The 14602-nt window shown below is 44.5% G+C and overlaps 1 protein-coding gene across 1 annotated transcript in view; it reads right to left on the bottom strand.

Annotated features, from left to right (window-relative positions):
* The window catches only part of slit3 (slit homolog 3), a gene marked incomplete at both ends in the record, with an annotated part of 393381 nt that overhangs the window by 331581 nt on the left and 47198 nt on the right, over window positions 1–14602 (bottom strand). The window contains one exon of the mRNA XM_080746832.1: window positions 7489–7560. Within this exon, the coding sequence (XP_080602958.1) occupies window positions 7489–7560 (72 nt within the window). The remainder of the gene's footprint in view (window positions 1–7488; window positions 7561–14602) is intronic.

The raw sequence follows: 14602 nt of genomic DNA, 5'->3' as shown, positions 1-14602 counted from the left end.
GTTACAGCGTGACACAATTGCTACAGGTTTTCACACTTAACTGCTCCCTGCGGTCGCAAATTCGCAATTACTGTTGGTGCCAGGCGCCCCTGCGGCGGTGCAGAGGTGGACAGCGGTGCAGGACGGTACAAGACAGCGGTAGACAAAGTTGCAATAGCCGTGCGTAACATTCATCATACAAAGCACGCGCTCTCCCTCCTCTTTTCTCCTCAGTCTCTCCCCCCTCCCCCTCCCCCTCCCTCCATCCCCTAATGTGCACCAATCAAATGCAACCTGAGCTGGCATAATGGCGGAGAATGTTGCCGTCTCATGAGTATCGGTGGCTGAAAAATGACGCGGGTTCAAACGCTCAGACGGTGCATTTGGGGCCCTTCACACGTACAGTACGCACGCACGCACGCACGCACGCACGCACGCACACACGCACATACATACACCGCCAGGCACGTGCACGAAATGTGTGCAAAAATACCAGTGGTGTAAAAAGTACTTACATTCTTTACTTAAGTAAAAGTATCAATACTGCAATGTAGATGTACTCTGTTACAAGTAGAAGTCTGGTATTCAAAATGTACTTGAGTAAAAGTACGAAAGCATTAGTATCAAAATGTACTAAAAGTACCAAAAGTAAAAGTGCTTATTGTGCAGAATGTCCCATTTCAAGTTATCAAATGTATAAACATCTTTTTAAAATAGCAGATCTACAAGTAGATCTCCCTCAATTCAAATGGCCAAAATGTATACGGCTGAAGTGGTTAATGTATGTTTTGCAATAATAATCAAAATCTACAAAGTAACAGGTAACTAAAGTTTTGAAATAAATGTTGTGTAGTAAAAGTACAATATTTGGACCCCAGATGTACTAGTGGAGTAGAAGTAAAAGTATTGGGAATTGGAAATACTCAAGTAAAGTACAAATAACTCAAAAGTGTACTTAAAGGAGTAGTTCACCCCCAAAATGACTTTTTTTCTATTGATTAGTCATGCCATGGAGACTAGAGTTCAATAATATTTTTAGTTTTTTGTTGCATTCCTAAGACAAAAATTTGATTTGAGTACATTTACCCCCATTGATTCCGGATGGGGACACGTTTCGAAACGGGTTCCCATCCGGAACGAATGGGGGTAAATTTATTGTTATCACATTTTTGTCTTAGGAATGCAACAAAAAACAAAAAATATTATTGAACTCTAGTCTCCATGGCATGAGAAATCAATAGAAAAAAAGTCATTTTGGGGGTGAACTACTCCTTTAAGTACACAGTACTTAAGTAAATGTACTTTACTTTACACCACTGAAAAGTACACACGCGAGCACCCTCACACGCGCACGCACACGCACACACACACACACACACACGCGCGCGCGTGTGTGCGTGCACGCAGGTACCCTGTCAGGAGGAAGTGCAGCTAACAGGGACGGGGGTCTCGGGGGTCTCAGACGCTCAGAGCTGGTGTTAATGAATAGGAACATGCAGACGCTCACCTCCCTGATAAATCACACACTGCATTGTTACACCACGTTTTATGACCCCAACTAGTGTTTCACTCAGTTGTAGTCCCGCTCAAGAGCTGCGGTTTTATATAGCCGGGATGCCTTTGAGTGTACGTATGTAATATACGCGCACGCGTGAGTGTGAGCGTGCATAGGGGCGTCACACGGGGGGGAAATGAAAGTTACTAGGGCCCAAGGTGGAGGGGCCCTAATTATTTTATACTTTAGCTATTGAAAAATAGCAGATATACAAGCTCACAGCGCGGCACCGAGTGACACACTGCGAGCTTGTTAGATCTGCTATTGAAAATGTGTGCAAATGTGTGCAAATCTTTGAATATATGCATTTTTTTAAGCGGACATTTGTAACTCAAACTTTGCTTCTGGGTGGTCCCTGGAACTAAATATTTTGAGATGGGGGTCCGTGGCCAAATATATATATATCATTTTGGTGGTCCTTCACATGAAAAAGTTTGAGAACCACTGACATAGAAACATAGTTTTTTCCAAAAGAAGGATTTGAAATATTCAAAGACTTGCACACATTTTCAAGATTTTTAAAAAATAGCAGATCTACAAGCTCGCAGCGCGGCAATCGGTGCCGCGCTGCGAGCTTGTATATCTGCTATTTTTCCATGGTTGAAGCACAAAATGTGAGTGAATCTTGTAAGCCTATACCCAGGGCCCAGAATTCGGTGTGACACCCATGCGTATATGTATATGCACGAGTGTGAGCATGCGTGTGAGTGTGAGTGTACGTGCGTGTGTGAGAGGCTGCGGTCTCCACAGACGGTGGGGTTGAGTCGACGGCGTACTGCTACACACACAGTGCTACACACACACCGAACACTGCTACACACACACCGTACTGCTACACACACACACACTGCTACACACACTCACTGCTACACACACACACCGAAAGACCACAGACTCCGTTGACTCCATCCATCTGTCCCTGCTGCTACCTCTCCTCCATCCATCTATCTCTATTACTGACCCCCCCAAACACACACACACACACGTGCGCACGCACACATACACACCATCACCACCACCAAGCACCAACAAGGCCACAGACTCCACTATCGTCCATCTATCACTTTTCCTCGTCTGCTGGCTGCTCCAGCGATTCACCTCCCATCTGGACCCATCCATCTGTCTGTCTGTCTGTCTGTCTGTCTGTCCATGTGCTCCTGAGAATATGGTTGAGTGTGTGTGTGTGTGTGTGTGTGTGTGTGTGTGTGTGTGTGTGTGTGTGTGTGTGTGTGTGTGTGTGTGTGTGTGTGTGTGTGTGTGTGTGTGTGTGTGTGTGTGTGTGTGTGCATCTGCATAAGCAGCTTCCAACATTCTAAAGGACTGTAAGTGTCGAGCTGCCACTCACACACTAATCGTCACTGTCGGGCAGAAAACTTGTATCTCCAAGTTTCAAATGTGTACATTTATCCGTGAAGCAAAGCCCTGCTTCATCATACAAGGCCGTCGCACAAAAGTAGTGAAAACAGCCGATCTACAAGCACACGACGCCTCGCACCACTTCCTCGCCCCTCCCCTCCCCTCTCCTCTCCTCTCCTCCCCTCTCCTCTCCTCTCCGACCACAGACCACAGGGTTTTAATGGCTGCTTTAAGAGGTAATTCCTATCATTTTAATATAGAAACCCAAACTGACAGGGACAAAGGTTACGAACCCAGAGCCGAAAAACTGCATCGGCCAGCAACACACACACACACACACACACACACACACACACACACACACACACACACACACACACACACACACACACACACACACACACACACACACACACACACACACACACACACACACACACACACACACACACAACCCAATTTTTCCCTTTCTTACTTTTCTTCCGCTGTCCTCTACCTCATCTAGTCTATCATCCTCTCTCTCTCTCTCTCCCTCTCCCCCCCCCCCCCCCCCCTCTCTCTCTCTGTCCGCATCGTCCTCGCCACCCCGGATACGACGTGAAACACGAGTGCCGGCCGGACAGCGGCGGCGAATAATAAGCGGCGGGAGAGAAAAAAGACAAGAAAGAACGGGAACGAACGGAAAGTAGAGAGAGAGAGAGAGAGAGAGAGAGAGAGAGAACCGTCAGAAAAAGTCCAGACACTATAATTTGTATGATGCTGATGGTGAAGCAGAGGATGTAGAGAGAAGAACATGAGGTTTATAATGTTGCGTTTGGAGAGCGGCCATCCTTTCCACTGCACTGTGCAGGGGCGTCACAAGGGGGGGGGGGGGGGGGGGGGACTGAGTTACTAGGGCCCAAGGTGGAGGGGGCCTTCATTATTTTATACTTATTTTATACTTTATGTATTTCTTTAAGCGAACATTTGTAACTCAAATTTTGCTTCTGGGGTGGTCCCTGGAACTGAATATTTTGAGATGGGGGTCCGAGGGCCAAATACATATCATTTTAGTGGGTCCTTCACATGAAAAGGTTTGAGCACCACTGACATAGAAACAGAGGTTTTTCAAAAAACCTTAGAAGGATTTGAAATATTCAAAGACTTGCACAAATGTTCATGATTAAAAAAAAAATAGCAGATCTACAAGCTCGCAGCGTGGCACTGAGTGCCGCGCTGTGAGCTTGTATATCTACTATTTTTCAATAGTTAAAGCACCTTGTACCCAGGGCCCAGAATTTGCTGTGTGACACCCCTGTGCGCGTGTGTGTGTGTGTGTGTGTGTGTGTGTGTGTGTGTGTGCCCTCGTGCGTGTGTGACAGCCCGGCTGTGGGGGGAGTCCTTATTAGGGCCCTGTGATAAATAAGAGCCATCACCAGCACTTAGCTTTTATATGAGAGACGTTCTAGCCTGCAGGAAATGAGACCGTCTCTCACACAGGCCAGCGCCAGGGGCCGAAAAGAGAGAGCGAGAGAGGAGAAAATAGCCGATCTACACACTCGCGGCGCGTCACAGAGAGCGTGCAGATCGGCTATTTCCGGTGAAGTAAAAGTAACTTTTATTTTCCCCCCTGGACCCAGGGTATGGCAGCTGCATACCCCTGCCATACCCAATTGACGCCCCTGGTGTGCATGTGTGCATGTGTGTTTGTGTGTCTTTCTATGCACTGATTTGAGGGATGAAAAATGCATGTGTGTGCGATCTCCTAGCTGACGTAATGGACAGCTATGAGTCAAGTCTGTCATCTTCAGCGATATATTCCGCATCACCAGAAGCACGCACGCACTCATGCACTCACGCCACGCATGCATGCATGCATGCACGCACGTGCACACACACACACACATACACACAAACACACACAGGCGTGCGCAGGCGACACATGATATCAACCTGGCCTGGCTTCCAAAAGGGATTTATTCACTGTTTCTCGCTGTCTCTCCTAATATAAAAAGATATTTGCATGTGGCTGAGGTCGTGCTGAGAGATTGCTAGAGACTACACACATCAACTTGTCTGGTCCGGTTCAGAACGACTCGCTCTTACGGAAAATGATGGCCGCGCGAACGAGGGAATTTCACAAGTAAAAAGTCCTCACAGGAAAGTAAGAGTAGTAAAAAAAAAAGAAGGTCTGCAGTGAAGTGTGATCGCGGAGGCCAAGAATATGACACGTTTTCTTCTGCTCTCCTCCCTACCTCCATCCTTCCTCTTCTGTTCTCACGGAAAGGACAAACGATGGATGGATCGCATTCGAAAGAAAGAATTTCCCCCACTCCTTTACACCTGTAAACCTATGATGTGACGAAAAAGGGTAACAGTAACGTAGTCTGGGATCACTTCACTTTTCCGGGTTGTATAACCAGTCTGGAGCGGAAACCACAACACCAGGCTTTCCCCCAGAAAGCCTGGTAGGCGAAGTTAACTGTAACGAAGGCTCTCAATTAGCCAGTAGCTATGCCCCTCCCAAAAAGCTTTTGTCCAATGCTAGCTTTAGAATAACTTCCTGCTTGCCAAGGTTTGCCTTGGCAACAGCCTTGGCAAGCTGCCGGTTGCTAAGCTAGCATTGGACAAAAGCTTTTAGGGGAGGGGCATTGCTACATAGCTTTAGACTATGACTAAAACTAAATCAAAATTTGATGTAAAAAACAACACTGCATCACATAGCAAGACCTTCAGACTGCGAGAGATTACATCTAATCGCAATCATTTGAGGTAATCGCAATTATTTTTGCATAATCGTCATAATCGTTTCCATGTTGAGAAATGTTAATATTGTTACAAAGACTTTCAAAAAGTAGTGGAAATAGTCGATCTACAAGCTCACAACGCGTCACATCTGAGCTTGTAGATCGGCTATTTCTACTATCAATGTATCAAGTATAAAATTGTCAAATATGTAATTTCTTTGTATGTTTAGGTTATGTGTCATAGGTGCCATGTGCAACTTCAAAGCCTACAAGCCAAACAGAAATGTAATTGTCAACGACAAATATACACGATTAAATCATTAATTGCAATTATTTGAGTGACAATTAATCGTTGTGTAAAATGCCATAGTCGTGACAGCCCTATGAGCGAGATCTCCGAGCGACAGAGAGGAAACGCTGCTGTAGAGAAGTGATTTTATGATGTTATGATGGGTGACACGGGCTTCGAAGCAGAGAGTCTAAGAACAGTGGTTTTCCAGACCGTTCGTTCGGTCTCATGGAAAACATTAGAAAAGGACTGGAGTGAATAGAGACGATAAAAGTCTTGTGGTAGCACAACCCCGGCAACACACACACACACGCGCGCACACACACACGCACACACACACACACACACGCACACACACACACACACACACACACACACACACACACACACACGCGCGCGCACACGCGCACACGCACACACGCACACACGCACACACGCACACACACGCGCACACACACACACACACACACACACACACACACACACGCACACACACGCACACACACACACACGCACACACGCACACGCACACAGTCTAAATCCAGCTGAGTTGAAAGCAGACCAACGCAAACAGCGGTAAAGTTTAGAAGGTGTTTCAACCTTTTTCTGAAAAAAACTGACAGGGGAAAAGAGAGAGAGAGAGAGAGAGAGAGAGAGAGAGAGAGAGAGAGAGAGAGAGAGAGAGAGAGAGAGAGAATAAAGGGAGAGAGACGGAATGAAACAAGAAAAGCCTGCATCAGTCTGACCTCCTGTTACACTCCAGAGTACTCTGGGAAAACTTTATATTCCCGAATAAAAATTCCACGCCGATCCAAGGAAAACATTCCCTCCGAGCTCGGAGCACACCTTCACCTCTTCAACACGCACGCACGCACGCACGCACGCACGCACGCACGCACGCACGCACGCACGCACGCACGCACGCACGCACGCACGCATACGCTCTCCCTCTCTCTCTTAATATAACGTTGTTGTCGGATGGAAACCTTGTATGTCCAAAACCGTTCGTTTTTATCATTTAAGAAAATGAACTAAACTAGTGAAAACAGCCGATCTACAAGCACACAATGCCTCGCGGTGCGAGGCGTTGTGTGCTTGTAGATCGGCTGTTTTCACTACTTTTGTGCGACGGCCTTGTATGATGAAGCAGGGCTTTACTTCGCGAAACAACTTACAAATGTGAAACTTGGAGATACGAGGTTTCTGCCCGACAGTGACGATAACTTACATACAGTATCTATCTAGTTATCTATCTGGCTATAAAATTATATGCAAACACACACGCACACACACACACACACACTCGCACATACACACACACACACTCGCGCACGCATGTACACTCCACTTCTCGACAGGAGCACAGAGCAGCGCTGTGTCACCTGTCCCGGGAATTGAACCCGCAACCCAAATAAAACTCCGCTGCCATGTTTTCACACGGATCAGGTTCTAGCACATCACACGGAAAGGAATGGAGAGATAGAGAGAGAGAGAGAGCGGGAGATAGAGAGAGAAAGAGAGCAAAAACAACAGGGAGCGGGTTTTGCGATGGAGAGATGAAATGAAGAGAGGTTGGTACTCACAGTCGTCCTAGCTTGGGGTTGGACTGGAAGAGAAGCTCTGGGAGGACCTGCAGCTTGTTCCTGTTCAGACGACTGGGGAGAGAGAGAGAGGGTTTCACTTTTCATGTTCTTTAGTGCTCCTCAACGTTTCAGGCCAAGGACCCCTTAATTGAGAGAGAGAAGCAGCCAGGGACCCCCCACAAACTGTTCATAGATTCCATATAGTTTCATTGTTTGACAGCACAATCATCAGTGTATTTTGGATTCATGTCAATTTGTGTTTTCAGATATTTAACCACTTGAAACATCAATACTTAATACACTTGACCTTTTGCTCTGTACTTAGTCTGCTCTTTTTCCCCTCTACCCCAAACCTCTTTGCCAAAAATAGCCGATCTACAAGCAGATCTGCTATTTTTGGCTACAGTTCTCAGAATATGGACACCAGTGTTCAAGTTGTTAATATAAATAGGATTAGAAGATTTGGAGGACCCTCTGTAGTAACTCTGAAGACCCCCTAGGGGTCCCGGACCCTCTGTTGAAGACCCCTGCTTTGGTGACATAACAAAACAAGTAGAAATGGAACAGAAACATAATTATCTGTGTTCATTTAACAGACAGACAGACAGACAGACAGACAGACAGACAGACAGACAGAAAGACAGACAGACAGACACCTGGACAGGGTCAGACCTACAGACAGACAGGTGAGCAGATAAACACACACACACACACACACACACACACACACACACACACACACACACACACACACACACACACACACACACACACACACACACACACACACACACACACACACACACACACACACACACACACACAGAACCATCAATGACTCCTAAGTTTGCTCCCTTTTGACAATGATTGAAACGCCGGTGACCACCTTAAAAAGGTCAACGGCTCACAGGGTCAAGGGTCAAACTCATGGGAAAGTCACTCGGTCTTCCATTGGACATGAACTAGAGGTCATAGGTTATCATGTAAACGTGTGTGGCGAGTGTGTGCGTGTGTGTGTGTGTGTGTGTGTGTGCGTGCGTGCGTGCGTGCGTGCGTGCGTGCGTGCGTGCGTGCGTGCGTGCGTGCGCGTTAGGACATTAACGAAAAAGTCAACTGAGTCGACTTCATTACACAAGTCGACTCCCACCAGAGAAAGTCGAAAGTCAAAGTTGAAAAAAAATCCTTTGTATTTTTTTCTATCATTATTTTTGCTCCATTTTACTGAACAGCATTCAAACAGTAGGATTGCTTATTGTCAAGGACGGAATGATCCAATATTACAGTGCTACATTACATTTGGTATAACATGGTTCTATTGTGAAAATAGCAGATCTACATGCTCACAACGCCTCGCGACGCGAGGCGTTGTATTTTCACAATTTCTGCCTCTAATATTTGACAATTTGGACAATGTTTAATTTGTCATATTAGAGGTATTAAAAAAGTCCTAAGATTGGCACTTTAGAAATGTGCAGATACCCTCTATACACTTAAACTGTATGTTGATTTGTTTACAGTTGAGTGAGAAAACAATGTTTTACATTAAGTTAATCATCTGGGGACCCCCCCAAAATTGGTTGTGTGTGATGTGATGACGTCATCAAACGATAAAGTCGACTTCAACTCAACTGAGTTGAAGTCACGTTACTGGGTCGCGTCGACTTGCAAAAATCACACAAGTCGTTAATGCCCTAGTGTGCGTGCGTGCGTGCGTGTACTGTAAGTTCAGAGACAAGAAAACAGTGAACCGTATAAGTGCACCATTTTGGGTGTCTTTATGTTTCTTTATGTTGCGCTCATGCCAAGCTGGGAACTGCATGGGACATTTCCGACTTTGGAACTTCCTCCTACTTGCTGCATAGCATTCAAGTGGTTGAGGTCAGAACAAAATGGACGCCCCCGAAATAAACTTGTGTTTGTCGGTCTCTTTTTTTTCTCACAATGAGGTTTGTAACCTTACCCCGCTGGTGTGCAGAGCATAAACAGAAACCTTAACATCTACTTAAAAGCCTAAAACACAGTTATTTCTTGTTCAGACCTTTCACTATGAACGTCTGCATGTTGCCTTTTATGTTTAAGATGACGTTGTACAGTATACAGTAGCTTAGCACTATAAGTATGAGAAGTCAGAGCCTCCGAGAAAGCCTGAGTTTCTGACCAGGAGGATTTACCCATAGATTTGAACCGTTTAACCCAGGGGTCTTCAAGGTTTTCAGGCCAAGGACCCCTTAGTTGAGAGAGAGATGAAGCAGGGACCCCCACAACCTTTTCATAGATTCCATATAGTTTCATTGTTTGACAGCACAATCATCAGTTTATTTTGGATTCATGTCAATTTGTGTTTTCAGATATTTAACCACTTGAACCGTCAATACTTAATAAACTTGAGCTTTCACTCTGTACTTAGTCTGCTCTTTTTCCCATCTACACCAAAGCTCTTTGCCAAAAATAGCAGATCTACAAGCTCACAACGCCTCGCAGCGCGAGGCGTTGTGAGCTTGTAGATCTGCTATTTTTGGCTAAAGTTCTCAGAATATGGACACTAGAATAGGGACACTATGGACACTATCTTTCTGTCACTCAAAGATTTGGAGGACCCCCTGTAGCAACTCTGAGGACCCCCTGGGGGTCCCGGACCGCCTGTTGAAGACCCCTGCTTTAAGCTTTAACAAGTGAAAAATAGCACATACTGTACAAGCAATAACAAATGACACTGATCATCCTCTGTATCGCTACTTCAACCTCTTGCCATCGGGGCGTAGATACAGAACCTTGACGTGGCACAAGGTACGGTTTAGTAGGAGTTTTGTCCCCTCAGCCATCGCTGCACTAAACAATCTGCTAAGCAAGCGCCCCCGTCGCTAGGATGGTTTTCTGTGAATATAGTGGGGACCTGATGATCTGTCTTGTGATGTTATATGGTTTTGTGTTTTTTTTTTTTTGTGTTGAACAGACTTGTGAAGACAAATTTCCCTTCGGGGGCAATAAAGATTATTATTATTAAGCTCACTTGTAGAGCTTGTAGATCTGCTATTTTTGAAAAATCATGACAATTTGTGCAAGTCTTACAATAATGAAGAATTACTTCAAAACAAGTGGAAATAGCCAATCTCCACGACGGCTCACTTTCATTTCACGCATCGCTTTCATGTTATCCGTCTGTTCATGTTTCAAATGTTTGCCAGGGTTTTTGCTATTTCACGAAAATGTATCTTCCTGAAACTTAAAACACATTTTTGGACACTGCTCCTACATATTTTGCCATAAATTACCGCAGAGCGCTACACAGTAATTCTAAAGTCATGTCATCAACATGCATCTGTTCCATTTCCCATATTCCCTCCTGAATGGCTACGATTGCCTTCCAACATTTGTGTATGCGACCTGACAGTCGCTTATCTCCCAATTAGGGAGTCTTACTGGTATGTATTTATTTTCTCAAGTCAATAAATAAAAATAAAAATGACGTAAAACGGATCAAAGTGTTTTCCAAGGACTCTGTGGGTTCCATTAGGGGGGTCTAAATTGACCCATAAAAGTCTGTAACTCTGACAGTATACAAATGGAACCAAATGAACCCTAACGGGTCCATTTGGTTCCATTTGTACACTGTCATAGTTAAGGGGAGACCTTGAAATCTAAAGTTTGAGAAACAATGCTCTAACCTAGAGCGGTGGGGTGTTAATTCACGGTGTGTGTCTGTCGTTGGAAAGAAAGCAAGGCCTGAATGCTCTGGGCCCTCCAGGGTGCCATTGGTGCAGACACAGGGAGGAGCAGGGTGAGACCCAGATTGATGAGTAGAAAGGGAGCTATGAGGGGAGTGCAGGGCTTATCACAGGGGTATTTGACTGAGAAACGAGGAGTGGGAAGGAGACAGGGAGGGCAGGGGGGGCTGCCGGGGTCAACCCCACAAGATCTGTGTTGGAGAAGACGCAGGCTCCAACCTTTTAACCTCGCTGATAATAAATGACAATAGCTTCCCGACTTTCTCTTCCTAACAGTGTTGATTTAATCGATTATGACAAAGAATGTCGGTCGACTACCTTTTATCACAGACGAAAACGAAACTAAATAAAAACTAAGCTATGATGACTAAAAACTGAGACAAAATTTGACAATTTTGTCAACAAATAAAAAAACTAGACTAAAAGGGAGGGACCAGTGGAGAAGAGATCCAGAAGAACTAAAAGACAAGTCATTTTACGTTTGGTTGTGCTCGGGTGTTGCCCCGCAGATACACAAGCTCACAACGTGTCACCGGTGTGAGCTTGTAGATCGGCCGTTGCCATCAAGGCCTGCCAAAAATATTTTTCTGTCTGACTAAAATCATATGATATTTAGTCAAACTAAAACTAGACTAAAACTTTTCAGATGACAAAATTACAATTTAGGGATTTAATCCAGAGCGATTTACAATATGACTAAAACTAAATTAAAATGTATTAAAAAACTAAATCAAAATTTGCTGTCAAACTCTGGTAGGTGTGTTGCGTAATGGTTGGTTTTAGCAGCCTATTGGGCCTTGTTGATGCTCAGACGTGATGTTGTGCTCCATGGTTTCAGGAGAAAACTAAAAGCACACCTGTTTTCAGATGCAGAAACACGACTATTGCCAAGTATGATAGTTCACACCAGGAATTTGTTTTGACCGAGATTTTCTTTTAGCTGTTTTGTGTTTATTGTCCTTTAACACTATATTTTATAGTCTTGTTTTTATGACCTTTTATGCCCCGTGTCCTGATAGTATCAGGGAGACCACGATTTGAATCAAAAGTTATGGATTGTGTGAATGGACAATGATGATTTTACTGTGTTGAGATGGTTTGTCGATGTCTGGTGTCAGTGAAAAGTAAAGTAACAACGTCCTTGTTTCACACTACTTTATCATCGAGTCCAGCAGTCCACGGCAAACTAATAGAGCATCGCAGCCGTGAAAAAATATTTTAATATTAAATTATTTGATATACTACATTTAATAGCTACGCTTTGTTTAGCGATTTTCAAAATGTGCTTTTCATAAAAACAAAGATTTTATGGTCATGACTCACCGCAATCCTGGATGGCTTGGTTCTAGGCTTAACATAATTGTTATACATATTTTTGTGAAAGTCTATGAGGAAAATGAACTGGATATATTTTAGTGGGACCAGTAAACCATGCCCACTGCGATGCTCTATACTTTGTAGGTTGTCGGCATTTCAGTGACAGAAAGACCAGCATGTGTGCCCGTCTGTGGACAGCTAATCTCTGGCACCGCTGGCACGATGGGAGTTTTATTAGTTATTAGTCGACAAACATTTTTCATCATAGTTTTAGTCGACGAAATCAACACTGGTCACCAGGAGGCTTCAATAACCTACCTGACCTGGCGGAGACCTGTAGTTATTTATGTGTTTGTTGATGAGGATCAACTTGTCGTGGCCTGAAAGAGTGTCTTATGAGCTGCTGTTTTTGTCACACTGCGACTCCACAAATCACAGGAGCGCTGCACCGTGACCTTTGGCCCCTGAGCTTTAACCCTCCCAACAGTTAACCCCTCCACAGGACCTGCCAAGGAAATATTTTAACACATTTTTCTAACTTTGAAAAACCTTAACCGTTGTTAGCATCATCATTACGGATATAATCGGAACCAGTTATGCACACACTCGCAACACCTGCGAGCACACATGCTCGCACGCGCACGCAAAGACCCCTTAGCTGAGAGAGAGATGAAGCAGGGACCCCCACAACCTGTTCATAGATTCCATAATGGTTTCATTGTTTGACAGCAACGATCATCAGTGTATTTTGGATTCATGTCAATTTGTGTTTTCAGACATTTAACCACTTGAACCGTCGATTATAAACTTGACCTTTCACTTCATGGCAGCGCAAGGCGTTGTGATTAATATAAAAAAGGAGAAAAAAAATACTTTCCATCACTCAAAGATTTGAAGGACCCCCTGTAGTAACTCTGAGGACCGCCCTAGGGGTTCCGGACCCCCCGTTGAAGACCCCTGCTGTACAGCATGCAACACGAGGGCTACATAAAAATTAAAAAAAAGTTTAAGTAATCGTTTAATAAGCATCAAATGTCCATCCGATGACGGAGGGACCTCCAATGCCTTTGAGCCAGTCAAACGTCATCTCCATTTTGTTTCCTAAAATTGGAAAAAATCAAATTTTCACTCAGAGGCTCAGTTGAGAAATTTTTCTTCTATTGGCAACCGTTTATTACCTATTTCGAGAACTTGGAGGCACTCCCAGCAGATCAGCCTACGCCATAGACATGCTCATTGGTCTGTTCAGTAAATGTTTGGTCAAATATAAGGAACATACATTGTGTAGGGACAGGATCTGTAAATGTTCCGCCAACACAATACCTGTCTAAAACTTGATGATGATGAGGATATGTGTGTATCGAATAGTTCAACCCACTGATGACTTTACTATGAATGTTTTATTTTATTTTTTATTCACCTTAAATGTTCTGTGGACTGATAGGACAATGACGACAATGGGGGGGAGGGATGGGTTGGGGAGAAAAAAGAAAAAATAAATGTCTTGATTATACTGTAATGATGTGAATCCATTGTTTGTTTGACTTTGACATGAATAAAGATATTCTAAAAAAACAAAAACGTCATCTCCATTTTAACACACTATAGCTAGCTTAATGCCCCGAGCTCACCCCTCCCCTACACGCCCCTGGCCTCCGACCCCTCCTGACACGCACCACATTAAAGAGTCTTTTAAGGCTGGGACGGCCCATCTCCTGTCACTTTCCCCTATCAGCGGTGGGATCTCTGTTCAGGAGATAAGCTACACATGCTGCTGCCATTCTGAGCCACGGGCCCTTTCATCTGGGGGAGCTGTGAGAGACGTGACGTCCGCTGAATTTACTGGCTGTTGTTTTTCTTTCCCTCTTGTCATTCTCTCTCTCTCTCTCCCTTCCTCTCTGTTTCTGCCATCTTTGCACTTGGAACCCAGAGGAAGTGTCCTGCCCTCATGTTATAAGTGGTTTGATTTAATTCAAATAATAACAAAATGGGTCTACGTTCTGATAAGGCCTTGTAAGGCCTGTAAGGCTTGTAAGGCCCACCCCCACTCGATCATGATTGGAGGAGGGAAA

Source organism: Nannobrachium achirus (assembly GCF_963921795.1).
Source record: "Nannobrachium achirus genome assembly, chromosome: 17".
In the NCBI taxonomy this organism is placed as follows: domain Eukaryota; kingdom Metazoa; phylum Chordata; class Actinopteri; order Myctophiformes; family Myctophidae; genus Nannobrachium; species Nannobrachium achirus.
This window is presented reverse-complemented; position numbering and strand designations above follow the sequence as displayed.